This window comes from Gopherus evgoodei, chromosome 17, assembly GCF_007399415.2.
Source record: "Gopherus evgoodei ecotype Sinaloan lineage chromosome 17, rGopEvg1_v1.p, whole genome shotgun sequence".
Lineage (NCBI taxonomy): Eukaryota > Metazoa > Chordata > Testudines > Testudinidae > Gopherus > Gopherus evgoodei.
Genome location: NC_044338.1, coordinates 12,589,671 through 12,614,725, shown reverse-complemented (window position 1 = coordinate 12,614,725; position 25,055 = coordinate 12,589,671). Strand labels below are relative to the sequence as shown.

The 25,055-nt window shown below is 41.4% G+C and overlaps 1 protein-coding gene across 5 annotated transcripts; it reads left to right on the top strand.

Annotated features, from left to right (window-relative positions):
• On the top strand, nucleotides 1-24,479 carry TMEM248 (transmembrane protein 248). 5 transcript variants are annotated; one of them, XM_030536489.1, is made up of 9 exons: nucleotides 3-270; nucleotides 5,127-5,206; nucleotides 5,713-5,795; nucleotides 14,386-14,562; nucleotides 15,391-15,676; nucleotides 17,005-17,155; nucleotides 19,221-19,404; nucleotides 20,424-20,567; nucleotides 21,681-24,479. In XM_030536489.1, exons 4-9 carry the CDS (start codon nucleotides 14,404-14,406, stop codon nucleotides 21,699-21,701), a joined length of 945 nt encoding a protein of 314 aa, XP_030392349.1. In that variant the 5' UTR covers nucleotides 3-270; nucleotides 5,127-5,206; nucleotides 5,713-5,795; nucleotides 14,386-14,403; the 3' UTR covers nucleotides 21,702-24,479. The 5 variants fall into 5 exon arrangements, with proteins under 5 accessions (XP_030392351.1, XP_030392349.1, XP_030392347.1 ...); XM_030536487.1 differs by lacking the exons at nucleotides 5,127-5,206; nucleotides 5,713-5,795; XM_030536490.1 differs by lacking the exons at nucleotides 3-270; nucleotides 5,127-5,206; nucleotides 5,713-5,795 and adding an exon at nucleotides 5,817-5,998.
• The last annotated feature ends 576 nt before the right edge of the window (nucleotides 24,480-25,055 follow it).

Below are 25,055 nucleotides of genomic sequence, written 5' to 3'. Positions count from 1 at the left end.
GGCGGGGCGAGGGGAAGCAGCAGGGAGGGGGCTGGGCGTTGCTGGTGCCCGTCAGGGAATCTTGTCCCCCCTGGGCCTCCGTCCGCGACCGGCTGGGGTGAGAGGTGACGTGACGGCTGCGTCCCCGGAAGCAGCGGGACGGGAGGGAGCAGCCGCCTGCCCACAGCCCCCCGCAGGGCCGGAGAATGGTGCAGAGCCGCCCGCCCCGCCGCCTGTGAGCCCGGCCGCCGCCTCCGGCCCGCCCGGGGGCTTCTTCACCCTGCGCCGCCGGTAAGAGACACGCAGGCGGGCGCGGGCCTTGCGGCGAGCTGCGCCTGAGGCCTGGGCCGGGCCGGGCCGCGGCGGCTGCGAGCCTGGGCGCCGGGCTCCCCGCTGGCGGGGAGGTGGCCGGGGGTCGCTCCTCGCCCCCCCCCCCCCGCCCGCAGCCGGGCTGTGAGGAGCCTCGCCCGGCCCTAAAGTTCGCTGAACTGCGCGCCCCGCCCCGCCCGAGAGGGGGGCGCGTGGGGGGTTCGCAGCTCGGTGCTGCCCGGGGCCGGCGTGATCTTACAAACGCCTCGTTTGTGGCTAGGCCGGGCCGGGCCCGGCAGCTGTCCACCGACGGGGCTTGTTTGTTTTCACCCCAGCGTGGTGGGGGCAGGAGCTGTTCCTCCGGGGAGAGCGTGGCCCGTATCCGGGTGGGTGTCTGGTGCCAGCGCCACCGCTGCAGGTGGTTGTCTAACGGCAGCGTTCACCTGGCCCGGGGCAGAGCCGGAACAGGATGAGTCACTGGGGAATATTTGGTAATAAGGATCCTCCGCTGATCCACAAGCACTGGCCAAATGAGCAGATTAGGTCTCCTCTCCTCCTCCTCGGGGCCTGTTAGTCTCCACGTCAGTGTATTTGTCCCGCTTAACATACACACATGAGATTCATGATCAGGACTTGATTTACCTGATATTTTGAGGTTGTCCTTATATCACAAAAATAAATGTTAGGTTGATCTTAACTTGCTTTCCATGTTTTAGGTTTGAACTACTCTTGTAAGTTTATAATAGATTAGTAAAAAGAATAACTTGAATGACAAAAAAGTGGTTCAGACTCTGAGTGATTTCTTAATTAGTTTACTTTGTTTACTACACATACATTATTTATACTGTTTCGCTTTTAATTCGTACAAGTGCAGATGTTGCCGTATGCCAGAAATTTCGTACAAAAGACAATGTATCTGAAACAGGGCTGCTAGATACATAGATTTGGATTTGAGCCATGTCTCATAATCATAGATATGAATACCCTGGGAAATGTTCCTGAATATAGAGGGAAGGACTAAATTACAAAACAACTCTTTTAATTTGTTTCTAAAGGTTTGCCTACGTAAAGAAATTTACAGGTATAATGATATCACTGGAATTATACTGGTATCACCATAGCTGTATAATTGTGCTAGTAAATTTCCCTGTGCAAAGAAGTCCGAAGTCCAGATATGAATCTAAGTAGGGTTGCTTTTCAGGTTGTTGTCAAACTTTTGAAAAGCTAGTTGGCTTAAGGTTCAGAATTGAAGGTGTACAATTTAGGGCTGCCTTTCATAATTAAACCTTAATGCGTTTATAAAAAAAAAAAAGGTTAAATTCTGGGGATTGTGAAATGGACACTGAGCCTTTTACTGCTAGGCTGAATTTGGCTTAGGTTGATATAGCAAGTTAATATCACCACCATCTCTCAGCTTTTCACTGGCCTGAGTGAAATGAACAAATGGCTTCAATCCAGTTTCTAGTGGGCATGTGGCCATATATCAGTTGGCACCTTTTGTTGGCAGACAAGGTGTACAGACTGAGGATTGCAATGGCCTTGGAGACCATCTCTGATTCTAGAGATGGTTTCTTCAGGCACATTCAGAGAGGGTGGCACTGCCAAGTTCTGTTGCTTAAAGACTTTCAGTAAGACTTGGAGGATTGGTTCTGTTGCTGGGGAAATGTGATTCTCATTTTCCATTTTAAATGTTTTTTAATCAACTATGTAAAATGGAAACTCTTTCTGCATCTGTGTCAAGTATCAGAGGGGTAGCCGTGTTAGTCTGGATCTGTAAAAGCAGCAGAGTCCTGTGGCACCTTATAGACTAACAGACATTTTGGAGCATGAGTTTTTGTGGGTGAATGCCCACTTCGTCAGATGTATGTATTCACCCACGAAAGCTCATGCTCCAAAACGTCTGTTAGTCTCTAAGGTGCCACAGGACTCTGCTGTTTCTGCATCTGAAGATAACAACAACCAGACATCTATGTTATCTGGCTAGCCAGATGCATCCAGCAACAGACAGGATACTGAAAAATACCCTTGCCACTGCACGGTTACTGTACTATGATAGTAAGTGATTCGCTGAGTGTTCTGGCAGTTTTGGACCCCTTTTCAATATGAATAGCTTACCTTTTTTTATTTTATTTTATTTATTTACTTGTTTAAAGGAGTTGTCTTTTTTTCATTAAATATTTACATGTCTGGGCAAATAAAACAGTGTTTCAGGGGTTTGTTGGGTAAAATAGCACTTATTGGGACTTCTTGATGGCACAGTTCTGCTGCTCCACACCCCAGCTCTCCTTGCAGAAGCAAGTGTGTCCTGCAAGTTCTGTTTAGGGGAACAGCCAGACTAGTGCATTAAACGGGACAGAGAGTCAGAATTCCTGGGTTTTGTGCTAACTTCATTTGTTGCCCTGACTACATCATTCTTTGCCACAGATTACCCATCTGTAAAATGGAGGCAGTAGTTATCTGCTTAGTTTAGGGTTGAGGTTTAACAAAGTTAAGTTGTAGTTAGCTTTGAGACCTTTGGTGAAACAGGATATAGCTATGAAATGGGGGAGGGATAGCTCAGTAGTTTGAGCATTAGCCTGCTAAGCCCTAGAGTTGTGAGTTCAGTCCTTGAGGGGGGCCACTTAGGGATCTGAGGCAAAAATCTATCTAGGGATTGGTCCTGCTTTGAGCAGGGGGTTGACTAGATGACCTCCTGAGGTTCCTTCCAACCCTGATATTCTATGATCTGTAAGGTATTATGTTCTCTATTTTGACTTTTCACCTTAGTCATTTTTTGTGTTCTTCTGCTTCACGGTGTCCTTTGTTTCCTTCACTACTGTCCACTAGTTTGTTTGTTTCTTATAATTCTGCACACACTAATTTCTGCCTTCATTGTAGATCCATGCTACTTCCAGTAAAGCTGCCATTTCCTCAACTTGCCAGTCATTTTCTGCCTTTGATTCAAGTTGTGTATTTGGCTGGGTGTCTCAGTCTCATTACAGTTTTCATTTAAAAACTACAGTAAAGGCCTTCTAAGTATTCTGGTATTTAGATTAGTAAATTTTAGACAACATGCCTTGATGTGTATCCTTTATTGAAATAAACATTTGCCATTTCAGCCTCCTTAAACTGATTAACTTCTGGTTACTGAACTGTTTGAACTTTTTCATTGTTCCTAGGAAAGCTTTCCCATAGACTAAAAGCATTTGGGATTTCCATGGTTCCAAGCATATGATCCACTACATTTATTATTCTTAGTGAAATTTGCATAGCTCTTATAAAAATGAATCAATTCTGTATTACTTTGCTTCTCATTCCAGCCTAATGAATAATCTGGTAAAACATTTGTCTTCAAAACACTATAAAATTGTCCAGTTCTGAACTTTGCTTGTGCCATAACTCTTTTCCTCCTTAAGATTAACTGTATTTAAGCAGCAACTTTTAGCTCATGTCATAAAACATTAAAAATGCCAAAACCAGAAGTCAAATGCAGGGAACTTACTGTCCTGTACACAAGCTTGCTTAGCAAACCATTTTGCCTTTTTTATCAGCAAGATTGCAGAAAGTAGCATGGTTTAAACCTATGACAACACAGGTTTTTCAAGTGAAGGTTTTTGTTTTTATTTTACAGCAGTGTGTGTCTTAAACCATGTTTATTCACTCTTAAGCAAATTCAGAGCATGGTGTCAACAGATCACTTAAAGAAGCTTTCTTCAGGCACTCTAATTTCCCTTGTCTCATAACTTTTCTCTCTTTTCCTAAATCCTTAGGTGCACTGATTTTTGAAGTTACTCTAGTAGTGAGAACTTGCTTGCACCTGTCTCAGATTTTGCAAATTTTTCCTGAACTTCAGTCTATACATTAGGAATCTTTGTGCAGTTTGATGTCCTAATCACTGCACTGCTCAGATTATTGCATTAAATCAAGCATAAGATGTCAGACTACTGTATGCAGTAGTTTGTGGAGCGAGGTAATGTATCTAGAATTGCCATGCGTGTGTGTCTGCTTTAGTGGCATACTATCAATAATTTCTCCCTTGTTTTCTTTAAGTCTGCAGCATTTTGTTCTCTTCTTGCCAGCCCCCTGGCACTCCTATGTTCATTAATAATCCGCTTTCTTGATAAATCCATTATCTGGATCACTTGTAAAAAGAATCTTAATTTCAGTGGGTGATACTGTGGCACTAAATTTGCGTTGTATAGAAATCTTTATTACAGCTGTAATTGCTGTAAATCAGAAGGCCATTTTTCTGTCATTAGAAATGATGTCTATGCTTTTTGCCTTCAGGATCATGGCAAATATATTGTTAATAATCAAAATGATGAGTAAATGTATCAGAAAACTGCCTCCAACCACTAAATAGTTTTGTCATTAGCTGAAGTCACCTAATCTATTTGAAAGCTTTTTCTTGAACACTAACCTTTAAGAAGTGTGACGTAGTAATGCCTACACCTCCAATTTGACTACGACTTTTTTTTTTTTACTATTTTTGAAAACACGTTTCTGCTGCTTTCTTTATAGTTTACCCTCGATTTAACCAACCTTCTAGTCTGGTTTTATTTTATTTTATTTTTTTTGTCTTAATCAAAAAGGAGTAGAAAAAATACATTCGAAATAGATGCTGCACAGCAGCTTTGGCCACAGATTTGACCTAGAATGAACATAGCCTGGAAGTGTGGTTTTTGTGTTTTAAAATAACACTTTGTGTACTTCTATGCTGAATGCCTAAATATAGCAGAGGTAAGAGAGGCACGTAAGTGATCATAAACCTACCTCTTTGTTTCTTTGCAAGTTTTGAAGATCCTCCCCCCCCCATACCCTATGATAAGCCTGCTTTTTGTCTCACTCTACAAATATAGGCTCAGTTTCTGCAACTGAATCTGCTTGTGTGGACACCCTGCCCCCACTTCCACACAGACTTCCGTCGAAATCTGCATTGGTGGGTCTGATATTATGATAAAAATGACTATGGGCAGATTATAACAAAACCATGTGCAGATCAGCTACCAAGTGTGACTTGACATGGGCCAGTCTGAAATCTAGCCATAAATTACTAACTGTGGGATCGCATTTTGGAAATGCATGTTTTGCAGAAGTACTACTAGTTTCCATTAATATCATAAAGACACTCAATGATTCATGAGAATAAGGAAACATGGGAAGAGCCTAGAAAGGGCTGAGATTAACTGTGCAGCTGGAGATAGGAAAACATCTCTTCTGAATGCTGAGAAGCACTTTAAGCTGCTAATAAGACAAAATGTCCATTTATACTTGGCTGTTGTGATGTAAAGATCTTAGCTGGTGGTTTATTAGGTATTTATTTAAACCTGTAGTCTTGCTCAGCAAGTCTCGATTCCTGATCTTGTTCTTTGCTTTGTGAAAAAGACGGATGTCATTTAGTGTTTTTCTTTCTTTCCTTTTGTATTTTTTTTTTTTTAAATCCAGGACACAGAAGAGTGGGAGGCGTTGCTTGAACATTAGAAAGGGCTGGGCACTGGAAAATTTACAGTGAACTTCAGAGCCTGGAAGTAAGGATCTTGGGACACCGCTACCAGGCAGCTTGCTGTCTGTTACTGATACAAATTTTTAAGCCATTTAATTTCACCCAACTGAGAGTTGATGTGATTACAACAGGATGAATAAAAACATCTGCGAACTCTTAAATTGTTAGTTTTCCTCCCATTAAAATCAGTGGTGAAAGAGAAAATAAGAGAACTACGCAAATTAATAGGTAAAAACTTTTCTCTCAATTTCACATTTTCTTAGTGTAGCAAGAAGTAGTTCTGAAATTCCCATAGGAAGAGGGAATGTTGATCATTTATAACCTGCTTTCATAGCTGCAATAAATCATTTCAAAAGTAGAAATACTAATTCAGTAACAAAGAAAAAAAAGAGTTCTGGGTGAGTTTGGGGACTTCTGTATTTTTCTTTAAATTGTGTTTTCTGAGTTTTGCTTTTTGTGTCATTTTGGAGTCTGACCTGTTGCAATTTTGGGAGATTTTTGTTCAGCATTCCAGTGCCTTTAGGTTCATAACTATTAAAATGAAATATTGTCTTGATATTAATCAGTGTCCAGAGTAGCATTGTATAAGCCACTAGTATTCTTAGCAATTGCAACAGGCGGTGTGTGTTGTTGAGCCTTTGGGATTTTATCTTTAGTATTTTAAGCATTGGCATGTCGAGCTTTGCTTTGAAGAAAAGAGAACTGGACTTAATATTTGAGAATATTTTTAAGTACCTGCGAATGTTTCCTATTCTTGAATGAGAAGGGTCAGTTTTGAGATCAACACTCTCTTCTTTTGTGTCTGTGTTCTTTATGGATGGTTTGTTAGGAGAATCACAGTACAATTGGTTGTTTTTTTTGGTACGGATGCTTTAATTCCAAGTGGTTAACCCTGTTCTGACCTGGTTTCTAATTGCCATTGTATTGTTAGTAATGGGACATCTTTTAAATCTTCATTGATAGCAAAAGAAAAAGAGACAAAATACTTTTAAATATAGTGGGATTTTCAGATTTAGAAGAGAGATGAAATCTTAGAGACATTGTGAAGGTGGATAGGCCAAAACTGATGTGTCCACCCTCATGACATACTCATAAGCAAACTAGGGAAGTGTGGTCTAGATAAAATTATTATAACATGAGTGAAAACCTGGTTGAAAGACTGTACTCAAGAGTAGTTATCAATGGTTCACTGTCAAAATGGGTGACTTATCTAGTGGGATCACACAAGGATCTGTCCTCGGTCTGGTACCATTCAATATTTTCATTAATGTCTCGGAGAATAGAGCGGAGAGTATGCTTATCAAATTTGTGGATGATCCCAAGCTGGGAGGGATTGCTTGCACTTCAGAGGACGGGATTAGAATTCAAAATGACTGTGACAAATTGAAGAACTGATGTGAAAGCCACAATGACATTTAATAAAGACAAGGACACAAAGTACTACATTTGGGAAGGAAAAATCAAATAGAAAATGGGAAATAACTGACACGGCAGTAGCACTGCTGGAAAGGATGTGGGGTTACAGTGGTTCACAAATGGAATATGAACCAACAGTGTGGTGCAGTTATGAAAAAAACAAATACCATTCTGAGGTGTATTAACAGGATTGTCATATGTGAGACGTGGGAGGTACTTCTGTTTTAGGTGGCACTGGTAAAGCCTCAGCTGGAGTACTGTGTTCAGTTCTGGGCACCACATCTTAAAGATATGGACAAACTGGAGAGAGTCCACAGGAGCACAACAAGAATAATGAAAGGTTTAGAAAACCTGACCTTTGAGCAATGGTTTTAAAAAACTTGATATGTTTAGACTTGAGAAAAGACTAGGGGAGGGAGAGAGAGAATGGGACACCTGATAAGTCTTTAGATATGTTAAAGGTTGTTATAAAGAGGATGGTGATCTGTTTTTCTCCATATCTGCAGAAGGTAGGGCAAGAAGTAATGGGCTTAATCTGCAGGAAGGGAGATTTAGGTTAGATATTAGGAGAAATTTTCTGACTATAATAAAAGCTGTTTTATCTGGCACGTCACCAGATAGAAAGCTCTCTAAACCAGCATTTCTGTTCTTCATTTAAATTCCAGTTTATAGTGTGGTTGGCGTGGGGCTGCCAGGGGGTCTGGAGCATGGGCTCTGGGAGGGAGTTTGGGTGCAGGAGGGGGCTTGGGGCAGAGGGTTGGGGCATGGGAGGGAATGCTGGATCCAGGGACCACTCACCTTGGGTGGCTCCCCATAAGTGGCGACCTGTCCTGGCTGCTCCTAGGCGGAGGTGTGGCAGGCAGCTCTGTGCGCTGCCCCTGCTCCACCCTGAGTGCTGCCTCCACGGCTCCCATTGGCTGGGAACTGTGGCCAGTGGGAGCTGCAGGGGCAGCACGGTAGGCAAAGGGATCATGCAGAGCTGGCTGCCACAGCTCCACATAGAAGCAGTTGAGACAGGTCATCTCTTGCCGAGAGCCACTCAAGGTGAGCGGCCCCCCCCCCCCCCTGGATCCGGCATCCCCTTCCGTGCTCCAACCCACTGTCCTAAATCTCCTCACACACCAAACTCCCTGCCAGAGCCTGCAACCCAACCCCCAGCCTCACATAGCCTCCTGCAGCCAAACTCCCTCCCTCATAGTTAGCTGGCATTTTTCACTTACCAGCAGCCCCCACTTCCTGAACATGCCAGATAAAACAGCGGCGAAGATCCTCCAGACCTGCGTACAGGGCAGGTAAACAAACTGGCCTGGCCCTCCAGGGGCTTTCCCTACACAAGTGGCATCCCAAGTTTGGGAAACACTGCTGTAAAGGATAGTTACCTACTGGAATAGGTTACTGAGGGAGGTTTTGAAATCCCCATCCTTGGAGGTTTCTAAGAACAGGTTTGACAAATATCTGTCAAGGATGGTCTAGGTAATCTTAGTCCTGCCTCAGATTTAAAGATTCTCCTTATTTATAAACTGCTCTTGATTTAACTCATTGAGCTAGTTGCAAGGTACGCTTCCTTATCCATTCTCATATGGTAATCAGCAGGAATTAAATTTTGCTCATTGAAGATAGCTGTATTCTATCCTGTACCAGTGCTGGCAAAGGCATTGCTAGGTCAGGAAGAAAGTGTCTGTTTCATTGTCTTTCGCAAACCTTCCAGGCTAGTCACTAATACTGTATTTGCTTGGGATTCTGAGATCTGAGCGTTAACTGTGCATTTCTAGGATTTAACATGTTTGGATTTTTTTTAATTATCAATTTAACCCTATATTTCCTGGGTGTATAATACCTGCCTGCAACAACTTTTTTTTTTTCCCCCCTCTTTTGGTCCTTAAGGTTGAGAGTGCATGTTAGTAACTTAACTCAATTCTAACATAGTTTTTTGTCTTGAATGTATGTAGATATTGACAAAAGCAAAGTGATTTGGAGTCAGGGCCAAAGTTCTGGACTGACAGCTGACAGCGCATTGATGTGGCCACATTTGTGGTACTTGCAGCGGCATTGGGAGCAGTGCATTATGGGCAGCTATCCCAGCATGCAAGTGACTGCAATGTGCTTTTCAAATGGGGTGTGTGGAGTGTGACAGGGAGTGTGTTGTGTGTATGTAGGGGGAGAGAGCGTGGGGTTTTGAGGGGCTGAGAACATGTCAGCCTGCTGTCTTGTAAATTCAGACATCAACAGACCCCCTACACACACACACACACACACACACACACACACACACACACACACACACACACACCATTCCACATTAATCTCTCTTGAAGCCAACTTATCTATCTCGGAGCAGATAAGCAGCTGGCTGTCAGAAACGGAGCTTTCAAACGGCATAACTGCATTCCTACAGCGAGTTCAAAACAATGACAAGAGTGGCCACTTGACTTAAGGGGATTATGGGACGTTTCCGGAGTCTGATCAGAGCGCAGTAATGCAACACCTCGTCCACACTGGTGCTGTGGCGCTCCAGCGGGGGCACAGCAAACGTTATTCCCCTTACCGAGGTGGAGTACCAGCAGCGCTGTAGCTGCAGAGTCAGAGCACTCTGTGTGCCTTGCCAATGTGGACGGGGAGTGAGCTAGGGCACCTGGGGCTCCTTTATTGTGCTGTAATTTACAAGTGTAGCCAAGCCCGTAGATTGCAAAACAGTATGCATCTCCTATGTGTAGGTATCATTAGTCCTGCAAGGTTTAAGCACAATGGAGAGAAGTTAAGGACTGTGCATTCACCTGCCATTGGAGCCTCTCTTTAAACTTTATTAATTGAAAAAAAAAAGTAAAAAGAAACCTGATGCTATCACTTTGCACATCTCTAGCACAGTTCCTGTGAGGCTCACAAAGTGCTTTGAGTTAAGCCTCATCAGTGCCGTGAGGTAGTTCTGTTCCTCAGTTTAATCATTTGTAAAGGGCATATAGTGAAGTTAGAGACTGTCTTCCAGGGTCACACAGCAAGCCAGTGGCAGATGCAGAACAGAACTGGAATTGGTAGCAAAACAGAGGTTCTGATGTGCTGTTTCTAAAGGATGTAAATATGACTCAAGAGTTCTGATGCCCAGTCCCTGCCTGAATCAGTAGGTAACACCTGCTCACAAAATGTCTCATGGTGATGGAAATGCATATGAACCATAGTATACTAGAGTTTGTGGCATAAATATTTAGACACTCTGGAAAAAAAATTAGTTGTGCTTACATGCTGTGTGCCATAGTTTCAAGCAGCAGTATGGAATCATTCCTAAGTTAATACAGGTTTGTATATGAAGGAGTCTTGATACACTGAGCATGTGCAATTGCTGTTTTTTCCTCTCACCTCTAATATTAACCACTCACAGGTTTTGTTGTACATACTCAAAGGGCCTGTTATCCTTTGGAAATAGCATCCTGTAACACTTCTTGACTGTTTTCAAAGTTACAGGAGGATGTTTGGCAACAAGTCTTCAAAAAAGCTGGTGCTCTTTTAATAACAAAAAAAAATTGGGATGACTTTCTTAGTGAGTTTTAGCACATCCATTATGGTGGCTGAGTGAAACCCCTGGGGAAACCAAAATTCTAACGAAATTGCTGACAATCCCTTAAATTTACAATAAGCCGCAATACTATATTTGCTCCTGGGTGACATACAGCTTTGATTAAATGCTGTAATAAACCTTGCCTCTTGCTGGGGTTTATTTTAAGAGGAAATTCAGAAGGGAACATTGAATACAACTCTGCTCTTGGGCCTTGTCTACACCACAAAGTTGCAGCGCTGGTGAGGGAGTTATAGCGCTGCAACTTAGGAGGTGTACACATCTGCAGGGCATCACCAGCGCTGCAACTCCCTGTTTGCAGCGCTGGCCATACACCTGTTGAAACTCGGGTGTAGAGGATCCAGCGCTGGTGATCCGGCGCTGGTCATCAGGTGTAAACACTCACCAGCGTTTTTCTTGACCTCCGTAGAATAAACAGGTATCCCAGCATACCAGAGGAAGCCTCTCTGGTAATCAAGCAGGTCTCCTTCCCCGCGGTTTGCAGGGGGGTTCAGGGAACGTGAGAGCAAACCGCGGGGAAGCAGGTCTCCTTCCCCGCGGTTTGCTCTCGTGTTCCTCTAACCCCCATGCAAGCAGATCTCCTTCCCTGCGGTTTGCAGGGGGGTTCGGGGAACGCGACAGCACACCGCGGGGAAGGAGATCTGCTTGCACGAGGGTTCAAAAAACACCGGAGCAAACCGCTGGGAAGGAGACCTGCTTGCAGGGGGGTTCGGGGAACACCGGAGCAAACCGCAGGGAAGGAGACCTGCTTGCACGGGGGTTCGGGGAACACCGGAGCAAACCGCTGGGAAGGAGACCTGCTTGCACGGGGGTTCAGGGAACGCAAGAACAAACCGCGGGGAAGGAGACCTGCTTGCACGGGGGTTCGGGGAACGCAAGAACAAACTGCGGGGAAGGAGACCTGCTTGGGTGGGGGGGTGTTCGGGGAACACTGGAGCAAACCGCGGGGAAGGAGACCTGCTTCCCCACGGTTTGCTCTCGCGTTCCCCGAACCCCCCTTGAAGCCGCCCAACAGCACTGCAGTATGGCCACATCTAACACCACTTGCAGCGCTGGTTGCTGTAAGTGTGACCACTCTGCAGCGCTGGCCCTATACAGCTGTACTAATACAGCTGTAACAACCAGCGCTGCAAAATTGTAGATGTAGACATACCCTCGGTTTGTGTTTTGGTCTGTTTCCATCTCAGCATGTCTCCAGTTTTTCTAGACTGAAAATTTGTGATGAACCCTAGTTTTAAAAAATATATATATTTCAGAAATTTGCTGAAATGGAATCCTGTCCTGCCAGTGACAAGATAGGAGACAGAACTTTAGAGTTGGGTCATACCCAATTAATTTTCTTTCCTGAGGCAATTCACCCATTCTCTGTTGCACCTGCCTTTTCTTGACACCTTAATTAGCTTTTCTAGCAGTACTGCTGCCTGTCTTTGAGAAGTATGGGCTCTGATAGGATACGCTGTCTCTTCTTTCTACCTCTTCTTTCCTTTTTTCTCCCACTTCCTGCTCTCTAGCTCTTCCCTATATCCTTCCCTCTCATCCCACCCACACACAGGATTTTTCCCATTAGATGTTTGTAGTGCTCTAGTGATCATTGCTGGCACAATGGGGCTAGTTACCTTAGGCTTTGGGAAGTGGCTAGAAAGCAGTTAGTGGAGCAAGATTGTGCACCCAGGATATGATCCTACACCCTGAAATGACCCCTGTTTTAAAAAGTTGTACTAAGGAAAAGAGAGATTGTATGTTAAGTCTGTGCCATGTTTGGAGGAATGCAATAGTCTCCTCACTGAACTTTTCTGTCTCCATTGAAGCAAAGTGATTTTTCTTCCTAGAAGAAACTGATGATGAAAAGTGTACGCCAGTAACATTTTAGGAATACCGAAGCGAAAAGCTGCAGTTACGGTATGGATCGTATGCACCATGTGCTTCTAACAAGAGATGACAGGGCACACAAACCCGCCGGGGGCAGAATCCCTGACTTAGTGAAAATTCCCAAGAGATCAATCTTGTTTTAATCCTTGATTGCTGAGTCTTAACCATTAAAGTGCTATGCTCTTGAGCTGCTTGGTTTGCATCTTTCAGTTGCTCAAAATTTGGATGGGCAGCACAGGTTTCTAGACAAAAATCCTTTCCTTCTGTGTACTCAGAGGATTAAGATAGTTTAGCGTGACTACAGGTAAAGCAAATAAAGGAAACAGGATTGCTTGTGATCTTCTCTGCTTGCACAGTTTCTGAAGTAGAGCCTCAAAGCTGTACTTTAACACTTGACTGCATTGTTTTCTTTGTGGGTGGGGATGAGTAAATTCCAACAGATTTGTTCCCTTCACTTGCATACTGGAAAGACTGGAAAACTCAAAAGAAATGGAGACTCAGTAGGATTAAATGGAAATGCAGTAGACCAAGGGTAGTCAATAGGCAGACCACGGCCGCGGGCCAAACCCAGACCGCCATACGCTTTTGAACAGACCCTGAAATCTTTTTTTTTATGTATTGTCATTGTTGTATTTTTATTACTTTCTCTGGAGTCTGACCTATCTCAATGTAACTACATTGCACAGAGGTCTGAAAAATCCACACCCCTGAGTGACGTAGTTATACCGACCTAAACGACCACCACCCATGTAGACAGTGCTATGTCAACAGGAGAGCTTCTCCTGTCCACATAGCTCCTACTTCTTAGGGAGGTGGATTAACTGTGCTGATGGGAGAAGCTGTCCTGTCAGCGGAGGAGTGTCTTCACTTTAGTGCTACAGCAGTGCAGCTGCATTGGTGCAATTGTGCTGATGCAGCGTTTAAGTGTAGGCCTGCCCTAACTCTGGGCGTTCACAGTCCCATCTGCTTAATTTACTGACTGAAGTCAGTCTGCATTTCTGGAGAACCAGTGGAGAGGTGAGTCTTCTGGCTCACTCAGTAAATGGAGTTTCTGATAACAGGATTTTAGTTGATGTGTCAGCCAGAAGTGTTCCAGCCTGAGTCTCAGGTCCCAGTTTGCAAAGCCGATGGCTAGAAAAAACATTGGTTTCTTGATAGACTGATCAGATTGCAAATGCAAAACTTTGAGGCTTTTCTCTAACCAAATCACTTTTCAAAGTGGAATAGTACTTTGTAGCTACATAGAATAATTCTCACTTATAAAGTTCCATCATCTATTTCACACTTGGTCCGGCTTGGTCTTAAAATGGCCATTAAAGGCTTTTGCCTTAAGTTTAGAAGTACAATAATTCAACTGGAAATTTGCAGACCTTATCTGTGGGCTTCATTGAAACTACATTTCCATTGTAACCTTATTAATTCAAGTACTGTTCTTATGGAATCCAAATACAGCTGTGTATGCTATGCTGGGTGACTAGTAAAGGAAATAAAATAAAGAACTATATGGACTACTGATTGTCATTGGCTGTCAATAATAGGAAGTTCGATTCTGTTACAAGCTGTGGCATATTTCTTTTAATTCCGTTCTTTCTGGCAATTGTAGCAGTTGGGAGAACAAAATCTGGCATCTTTTTGAGAAATGTTTTTAGACTTGTTCAGTCCGCAACTACATTTTTCTGTTGATTGATTGACTTAAATTATCTCTTGGAAAAAATCATGTTCTTCTCATGTATCACTCTGTTCTAATGCTCTCTACTTTCAGGTGGATCTAATCAGAATAATGTTCAACATAAACCCTTTGGAGAACCTGAAGGTTTACATCAGCAGTCGCCCTCCTCTTGTGGTCTTTATGATCAGTGTAAGCGCGATGGCAATAGCTTTTCTGACACTGGGTTATTTCTTTAAAATCAAGGAGATCAAGTCACCGGAAATGACAGAGGTATGGTATAATAAGATATGTACACTGACATCCTGCACTAACACACTTCCTGGCTTTTGTGATGGGACATGCTTATTTAACAGGCATACACAGCATTAGTTTTAACAGTTTTCTCCTGTGCTAGTGCATAGGACCTGATTGTTTTCATTTGCATTACTGTATTTTAATCTCTAGCCTAGAAGTGGTCATTTATCTTGTAAGGAATAATCTTGATACAATTAATTTGACCGGGGTGGGGGTGGAGGGGGGACATGAATGTTCTGTCGTTAGGAAATTGTGTTTGTAACACTCCCCCCTCCAACTCCCAACCTTATTCTGTTCTGACAAAGGGCTTGATTCATGGAAATTCTACTGATCTTTGTTGTAACTTACCTTGCAAAACTCTTCCATAGTTTAAGTGCATTTTGATAAAAGTATGTGAGCTAAACTTCATTGGGAGTTACCTGTATGAGAGAGACCAGGGCTCCTCACTAGACAAAGTTAGTGTAAGTACACCAACATTATTAATTTCATTTGTAGCTCTGTATTCTACCATGCTCTTTATAGCTTTGAAAATGAGTATTTGATCAGTGGGGATGAAGTGGGAATCAGTTTGGCATTTGATATATAAAAACAAGCAAACACAAGCACCAGATATTTCTCCTATTGAGAGTGTTGCCACTTACTTCAATGGAGGGTAGGATTGACTTTGTCTTGGTGACATGGAATCATATATATTTAAAACTAGATATTAAAAATCTGAACTGCTCTTTGAAGAAGTGACAGCACAGAATAATTTTGCTAATCTAATGTGTCATCTAATCTAGATTTTTGTCTCACTTTTTAAAGGATTGGAATACTTTCCTTCTGAGGTTTAATGATTTGGACTTCTGTACATTAGAGAATGAAACCTTAAAACATCTCATCAATGATACCACAACTCCAGAAAGTACTGTGACTAGCGGACAAGCCAGATCTTCTACACAATCGCCACAGACTCTTGAGGACTCTGGTCCAGTAAACATCTCTGTGACCATCACTCTGACACTGGACCCACTCAAACCATTTGGCGGGTATTCCCGTAATGTCACACATCTAAGTTCCACAATTTTGGGGCATCAGATTGGACTCTCAGGTATGCAAAATGTGATTGTTCCGAGAGTGAATAATAATTACACTCTTAATATTACAAATGTCTGAAAAAGGAATAGAAAAATCTAGGTAGTCACTAAACAGGTAAATCATTTGCTTAGGCACTATGTGCATTGCTCAAATTGTCAGGACTTCACAATAATGAGCCTGTGAGATTTCTTTTCGGCAAAGAGTCATTTTTCCCTTATTTGGGTAATAGGGAACATGTATGTACAGTCATACATGTACGCTACTTTGGAGTCTAAAAAAGAGCCATCAGCCCAGTCACATTCATCTCAAAGTATTTTCAAAACGAATTTCTGATCTTGAAAAGCTGCTGCATGCTTATGCAGGGTACACTTGAGGGCTGCTGATCAGTCAGTCAGTTTTGGTGGTGGTGAATCCCTCTGCATTAATCATCGAGCTGTACATTAACTGAAAATCTCTTGTTGATTTAAAATCTAAAATACAAACGCTTTCAGAATAAAGCTGCTGAAAAGAAGCAACAGTTGTAAAACTTTCTAGTGATGCTAAGATGCTGATAGAGTCCTAACCTATTCTGTTGCCTTGCCTGGCTAGAGGGACAGGTCAGTGGGTTGTGGAGACTTAGCAGAAGTGATGTACAGTAACTATTTAGAGTTAAAGTTCAGCATGTTTAATTTTACAGTGCTGTGCTATAACATCAGTGTGGCTTGCACCTGAAATATTCTGTAGCAAACATATGCCACAAGTGAAAACTGCCGCTTACACAAATTTCTCTAGTCTTACATTATATCGTTCAGGAATTTTCTGTTGGTCAAACTACCTAATATCAAATCCGGTTTATCCCTGGGAACCCTAAGTTTATCATTTCGAGAACCCAGTGGTTTAGTCTTGTCTCTTATAGTTTTATCTGTTGATGAGGTTGTGCATATTAAGGCACTTTTCAACAGTTATATCTGCATGGATTTCTCTATAGTAAAAATTAAACGGCAGAAAAAGCAGATGATGAACTAAGGTTTTAGGAGGGGAAGGGCTAAAATTCTAAGATGTAATTACTGATAAAATTGTTGCAGACAATGGCCCAGATGATGCACAGGTATAGAGAGGTTTTCTAAGTTCAAAAGCTTGTAAAGGCCCAGTGGTCATGGGACCAGGTCCAAAATGTCATCCGTGCTAATAAGTGGGGGGTGGGGCAAGGACAGGAGTCTGTAATTTTCCTGGTATTTTTTTGCTTCCTACAATGATAGCACAAAGCTGTGTCCCCACAAAAATGCAGTCGACCACACACCTTTTCCTACTACTTGTTGCTGTTACTGCTCAGCATACCAACAATTTCTTTCTTTCTAAAAGGCAGAGAATCCCATGAGGAGATAAATATTACGTTCACCCTGCCTGCTGCTTGGAATTCAGATGACTGTGTTCTCCATGGTCACTGTGAGCAGGTGGTATTCACAACCTGTATGACTGTCACAGCAGCCAGCAGTGTGTTTCCTGTCACAATGTAAGTGCCTTTCTATTTAATTGTTCTTAGGCTGGTTACCTCAAATGTACCCACTACTCTCTTAATGCTTTGGATGCTTTTCTTATGCTCCCCATGATGCTGTAACGTTGACTTTGGAAGTAAGTGATACGTTCTCTTTTTTTAGTGGTATAAAGTCCAGTTTGTTTTTAAAAGACATTTGCTGTCTTTACTAACATAGTAGAGTTTCCCTGGATGTTGTTTAGCTACATCTCACGTGCACTTACTTGCTCTTTCTCCACATTTTATTGTGCACTGATGGAGTTCTAGCCACAATCCAGGGAATGTGGACAGGAATTATAGAATTTATAGTCTTGAAATTATCCTGATAAAGCCCTGTGCATCTAAGTTACAACTGTTTAAACGTGACTCTCATTTTGAAAGGGATATTTACACCTTGTGCTTCAAGATTAAACCAGTTTCTAACTATTAGGGACCAGACTGAGACCTACATGGGGTCAGATTATTCCATATATGTCTACTGTAGGGTTCTTACTCCATTCTGTGAACTGTCTGGTTCTAGCCGCTGTCAGAGGGAGGATACAGGACTGAGTAGATTACCGGTCTGATCTGGTATGGCAGTTCCTGTGTTCCTAGTTGTGTTCACCTGCAAAGTTTCATGTTATACTTGATGTCCTAATATCAATTTTTCCTTCGTTTCAAAATATTATCACTTTGGTTTTAAAAGTGCAAAAGTATTCAAGGGTTTTCCGGACTTCTGCATCCCTAACTTGCTGAAAATGGCCAGTTTCTCTCTCCAGTTCAGAGCCAGCTTAGCCTGAGTCATGTCTACTTTAAAGCGTCTCAGAAATGGTGCTGGCCGTCTGCAGCGTAAGCAAACAGCAGATGATGTAAGAGAGAGAAATGTGTTCTGAAAACTTTCTTTAAACTGTAATATCTTTAACCATATTATTGTTCCATTTAAAGTGATATACTGTGGGGAAACAGCTGGTTCAGGGGATTGGTATGGCATATAGATCCTTTAAGCGCTATATAAAAGCTGGGTGTCGCGGTATTTATTATCTCTAAGTTGGTAGCTTGATCAAAGCTCAGATCATTGGTGACCAAAGGTTAATTCTTTCTGGCAACTGGTCTATATCAAACGAGTTTGGTCTCAGCCTCTTCAGCAATAGAAGCGTTTTTAAAAAAAAACGGTATCATGATTGACTTCTCCTCCCCCACTTTCTTCCACAACCATGTCAAGAGGACAAGGCTGAGTGGGCGTTGGCCAGCGAATGCCTCTCTTGCATAGAGGTGGCATTGCCAGGTCAGTGTGGGGAAGCTAACATTCCCACTGCCAAGTATCAGAGGGTAGCCGTGTTAGTCTGGATCTGTAAAAGCAGCAAAGAATCCTGTGGCACCTTATAGACTAACAGACATTTTGGAGCATGAGCTTTTGTGGGTGATACCCACTTCGTCAGATGCGTGCATGTATTCACTCACGAAAGCTCATGCTCCAAAATGTCTGTTAGTCTATAAGGTGCCACAGGATTCTTTGCTGCATTCCCACTGCCTGCGCTGTATCTGTTCTTTGGCTAGAATCCTTCAGTTAACAAAATCACACCCTCAAAACAGTAAAATCCAAAGCAGGCGGGGTGTTGGGTGGGGTGAGTGCCACACTAGTGGGTTCCTGATGGTAACAGACTTTGCTCTTGTCTTTTCTCCACACCTATGGATCAGGAACACCAAGTTATTATTCTTTATCCCCCTTGTCTTCTAGAGCTTGGGGTGCATTCGCCTGAAAGCTGTATTAAAAATATCAGAAGTTTTTTGAAACCTAGTACATACTCCTCTCGTTAAATGACGCGGGGGTTGACTTTTTGGAATGGATTGCAATGCAAGTTTAATGTTGCTGTAGGTTCTAGACTTCCTTTTACTTTAGTATTATATTTTGCCATTACACTATGGATGATCCTGAATAAACCAAGACACTGCTTACACTGCTCAAAGAGAGAATGACCCTTACTATGTTCTGAGAGTCAGCCATACAGGACACTGAAAATGGCAATTCATCTGCTTGTTTTGTTTTGTTTTTTTAAATCCTCAGTCAGCCACCACATTGTGTTCCTGAGACGTACAGCAATGCTACCCTCTGGTACAAGATCTTCACTACAGCCAGGGACTCAAATACAAAATATGCACAAGATTATAACCCTTTCTGGTGTTACAAAGGAGCCATTGGAAAAGTCTATCATGCTTTAAATCCCAAACTAACTGTCATAGTTCCTGATGTAAGTGCTAATGCTCTTACTGTGTTCCATTGACTGAATACCTTCTGTTGATTTGAACTGAATAAGATAGTCTTCTCTTGCTGATCTAAAAGAGTTGCATGGTACTGCTTTCTTAAATAGTTGCTTGCAATGTTGTTGTAGCTGTGTTGGTCCCAAGATATTAGAGCGACAAGGTGGGTGAGGAGATATCTTTTGTTAGGCCAACTTCTGTTGGTGAGAGAGAGAAGTTTTCAAGCTACACAGAGCTTTTCTTCAGGTCTGAGAAACCTGCACAACACCTGCAAAAGATGAGCGTGGGAGCTTAAATTCATATCTTAGCTAGACACTGGAAAATCATGGTCTTAATAAAGACACTGGATTTATAGCTTATTACAATCTGGAATCCACTAACCCCTTTTTGTCCTATGATTGCAGGGGTGTTAACAGGTCACCTCACCTTGAATGGTCTCTTAGAATATGTCTTAACTTTTTATGCTAAACAATCTTTCACCTTGTATTTAGCTGAGAGATACTGAGTACCTTTCCCAGATCTGCAGAAGAGCTCTGTGTAGCGTGAAAGCTTGTCTTTCACCTCCAGTAGTTGGTCCAATAAAAGAGAGTACGTCACCCACCTTGTCTTTCTTAAATAGTTGCTGCAGCTATGTCCGAGGTGGCTGCATTTCAGTGGTGGGTGTGGTGGTCCCCATATATCTCAATGTGCCTCATAGCTTCAGTAATTAAGATTTGTAATTTGAAATCCTCTGATTAAAGCTGCTACTGCTTTATATATAAAGTGCGAGAGTAGCATAATGAATTAAAATGCAGTCACTAGTGCAAATTAAATATTGTTAGGAAAATCTGTAAGTTATCCTTTACTGCCAAAACTTAGAGCTCCCTTCAACTTTTAGAAGTTTTGCATTAACATTAAGAAGAAACAAGGTTATGAAAGTGGCTTCTTTGCTAATCTGCTGAACATTGCTTGACTGTCAAATGCTTTCTCTATGTACAGCATCAGTAAACGGTTTTATTTCTCTGTGCAGGATGATCGCTCACTAATAAACTTGCATCTCATGCATACCAGTTATTTTCTTTTTGTGATGGTGATTACAATGTTCTGCTATGCAGTTATTAAAGGTAGACCAAGCAAACTGAGGCAAAGCAATACAGAGTTCTGCCCTGAAAAAGTAAGTTTATCTAAGATAATACATATAGCATTGATGAAGGGGAGGGGAAAGTAGAAAAGATCCCTTTATATACAAAGTTTACATTATTTTTGGTATACAATGGTGATTCACGTCTCTCCCAACCTAGTATCTCACGGGAGGACAGTAAATAATGGCACTGCAAAGGTGACTTGTTGTCTTTGTATCCAGCCCCTGGATGTAGTGGAGAAACAAGGTAGACAATTCCATTCAGAAATTAAATGCCTTGATTAAGAGTAGGGTAGTGTAATCTGTGGCTAAAGCAGAGGATTGAAAATCATGACTACTGGAGTCTCTTTTGTCTCAGCCACTGGCACTAAGACCTTGAACAAATCACTTAGCTGCTTTGTGCTTCTGTTTTGCCTCCTGTTTGAAAGGCGTACAATAGTCCTCTGTGCCCTGCGGGTGCTCAGGAACTTAACAAGTATGTATGTATATAGTGCTGATAGATCCTTCAATCATAGATTCTTATTCTGTAAATGTAGGGTATTCGTTATAGTTCAGTAAACGAGGAAGTGATTTTGTGTTTTTAATACCACTAACATGTAACGTCATGTAAACTATTTACAATACCGTATATTATTTGCACTTTGGCTTATATAAAGTTTGGCTTACACAGCTTGAAATAGTGTTAAATTCTCTTATTACAAGAAGACAGAGTACATTTATTAAAATATTGCTATCACAGCTAGTTCTAGTGGTTGTAATTAGCATTAAAGAAAATTAATGCTGATGTTGGTTTAAGGGCAGTTAGACTAATTATATATATGCACTTTCTCTCTCTCCTCCCCCCCCCCCCCCCCCCCCCGCTTAATGGATTAAATCTGGATGTATTTAACTGTGTAACAAAAAGCTACAATGTACTATCCTTCATTATTAGGGAAACTTCCTACCAAGAGTTGAATATCTTTGAATATTTTATAAATACCAATTACAAAATATCTTCAGATATATTTTGGTCTTTGCCATTCTGAGGACTCAGGGTTGGAATGACAGACATCCTAGCTGCATAGAGATAAGTAATGTGCAAATAGAATTGATTTCAGTTATACGCAAGCTATTAATTCTGGAATTTTTTTTTTGTTTTACTTTTAGGTTGCTTTGTCAGAAGCATAATCCATCTCCTCCTTTTACTGAAAATGGCTGAGAACCATAATCATTGCCTGCTGAACCCAGACTGGGTCTTAAGACTTTGTGAATACATTATCTTGCAATGTTGGTTTATTCCAACCAAAGACATTTCAAGTGCCTGTAATTGATTTGTACATATTTATAAAAGTATATTCAGATGATGCACTTGTTCCGCATAGTTGTGCGGCGAGAATCTTAAAACTTTTACCTGTGGACATAGCTGAATGTTTGTGTAGATAATAGATATGTTTAGTGATAAGGATCACGTAGTCAGAGCAAGATATTTTTGTCTAGCTGCATCTGGGCATGTTAAGATGCCTTTCCAAATGTCTCAAACAATACAAACCCTTTGTTTTTGCCCAATAATATATACAGCGTGTTTGAAACAGTATGCATCTTTGATATAATATTGCATTTCCAAAGCCACTGATCATCTACATAAATTCAATGTGTGTATATGGCTTAATACTTTTTTCCACTTTCTCCTTGCTTGCAAGAAAAGATATCAACATTTCTAGATTATTTTTTTTAAAGAGAAATACATATTCACATTTTAATACTGCTGTAGTTAGGACAAACTTGTGCTTTTATCCAGAATTTAATAAAAAAGGCAAAGTCTTGTTTTAAAATCCTTTCTATTGCAAAGTGCTAAGTTTCACTTTTCATGTGACCTGCTGGAATGGCAGAGCATTGATCAGCATTGGGGTTGTATGCAAAGCTTTCCACTTTGCCTCCTATTCCTCTCCCCCCCCCCCCCCCCCCCCGCCAGGCTTTAAACCAGGAACTTCCTTGGAATAAAATAGCTTTTGGTAACCTGTCTAAAAAGTGGATTTAAAAAAAAAGATGCATTCTATTAGTAGTCAGTTGTGGCTCCAAGTAGCCTGGTGAAGTGCAAATAACTAAGGGAAAAGGAAGATACAGTAACTTATGTGCTTCATTTTGGACCTTCCACCCAACTCTAAAGGGCAGCTGAAAATGACATGTTTTTATTAGCTTTGTTCAATTTTTATCTACTATTGTCTACTGAGGGGAAGTTGACAACTAGTGGGCTAGTCCTGTTGTGAGTAAATTGAGGGAAACCTTGAAATTCGTATTGGTCTTTGTGTCCATTCTTAAAATCAGAGCAGACTTGATTTTTTTTGAGTGGTTTTGTTCTGTGGGTTTTTTCCCATTTCTGGCTTATTCAGTCTCTTTCCAGCCTGTCCTCCAGTTAGGTTTTTAATTCTTGTAAGACAGAAGTTTCCTATAGACACTTCCACCACGGCTTTTAAAATCTCACTGGTTGCCTTAATGACCCTTCATGTCATCTTTCAGCCTTCCTGTCAGGTAGTGCAATTATAAACGTGTGTGTACATTTTTCTTTCATAAGTTTCACACTGCCATGTGATACACGAAACCATAAATCCAATTCAAAGATTGTAATCGCTGATACGTTGGCATAAAATCCTCTGTGTTGAGACACTGTTGAATGCACACTGTTGTGTTCTGAAGACCATTTTATGTATTGTATAAAATTGATTTAGGACTTTAATGTATTGAGGATTCATATGTTTCTTTAGAATGTTTGAAGCAAAACAATCCAGACTTTTCTTCAGAAAATAGTTCCTCATATAATTGTGATTGCTTTACACGGTGTATTGGTTACTTCACTAAAATGTGTTTTCTTTAGATACCTTAAGATTAAACTTTAGAGACAGCCATTTAGTTTGAAATCCAGAAATGAAATAACTAAGGCTTCTAATCTTCAGTTGAAGCTACTGTTCACTGGTAAAACTCCACCAACGAAGCAGTAAATTTACTGAATACAAATATGGAGAAAGCTTAAAATGAAAATCTCTTCTTCTGCCCCTAACTTATGCATTCCCTGCCTTTTATTTAGTACTTGTCTTTGAAACTGACTAGGGGTTAGTTCAAAATTGATAACTGTGGAAGGAGGTTGGTGCTGGTACAGTAAGTACCAAAAAATGCCCTGAAAACACTTACATCATCATGTAAAGATATTTTAAATAAATCCAAAATCCATGTTCTAATTCAGCAAACTGTCAAACCCCAAAAGCGCCAAACAGAACTACCTAGACAGTCAAACACAATTGTGTGTGTTGGGGGAACAGGTTTTTATAGAAGATGTTTTCGGTAATTAGAGGGGCCAGCTTAAAAAACACATAGTCAAACCCCACAAACAACTGCACTGCAACAAACATTAAGCTCAGATTGCAACCCACAAATGCAAGGAGATTAGCATTAAGGGCATATTTTTCATTCTTAACTTACCCCTTTGTACCTAGGTATTGCAGCCCATAGTCACCCAGTAGGCTGAGACTTTGTCATACTTACGAGTGTTGGATTGTACCTAGGCCCAGCGTACAAAAATGAAATGCAGCCAAGCAGAAGGGTAAAAACTTAATATTAAAGTGGTTGTTCGGATCATATTGATCTTTCCTTTTTGTTTTCTTTTTCTTTTTAACTATGACTTGAATCAGTTTTGATTCTATTTGTAAGTGTTTTCTTGTTGGTAGAAAGCTGCCATTTCTGTTGCATTTTTCTTTGGCATTACATAGAAAGTCTGAGCCGTGGTTTACAGCCTTCCTCTGCAGGTGATGTAGGGTTAAGATGGTATTTTTTAAAAAAAACATTTCACTTGTATTGTTGCATGATGGTTAATAGCTGATTTGGTAATGACACTTCTCTCCTATATTAATTTTGTGTTTATAAGATGTGCATATTGCTTTGCAGAATAAAAAAAAATGTTTATTCCGTTCTCTATCTCAAACCAATTCCTTGTGGACGTTTCATAAATCATCTCTCTTTAGGCTGTGTGCAACACAAGGGAATTTGTTTTGACAGTGCACAGTAGTCTGGAATTTCAAACCCTGTCCTGTGCATATGCTTCAATAAACACTTCAGTTTAGACTTTAAAAATGTGTGTCGTGCAGGAGGGGAGATGGCTGTTTTGATGTCCAGCATGATAAAATGCAGCACTCATGACACTGAAACCCATCCAACCCAGATATTTCTCTTGTGCTTGAAGCTCCAGTGTCCTGCTCTGCAGTTAAAGGTAGATCGGCAAGCTTCAGACACGCAGTACAGATTTCTGCACTGAAAAGGTAACGAGGGCTAAGATGAGAAATGCCTGGTGGGGGAGGGGAAGCAAATAGTTTTAGGTACCTTTGAGATATAGTTAGTGCAAAACAGGACAATTTCACGCCTCAGTAAGAATTTTTTTGTCATGACAGTTTCCCTTTAAAAGTTAATCTCCTTGGCTACGTATTCCTGTAGCACTGTAGATTACTTCCTTTTCAGATCTCTAACAGCTGGGACAATGAAGCCAAAATGGTCATT

Coding starts and splice junctions, on each gene's coding strand:
- TMEM248 (XM_030536487.1), top strand. CDS start 14,404: ATGTTCAACATAAACCCTTTGGAGAACCTGAAGGTTTACATCAGCAGT. Junction 14,563..15,390: donor AGTCACCGGAAATGACAGAG/GTATGGTATAAT, acceptor CACTTTTTAAAG/GATTGGAATACTTTCCTTCT. Junction 15,677..17,004: donor GCATCAGATTGGACTCTCAG/GTATGCAAAATG, acceptor TCTTTCTAAAAG/GCAGAGAATCCCATGAGGAG.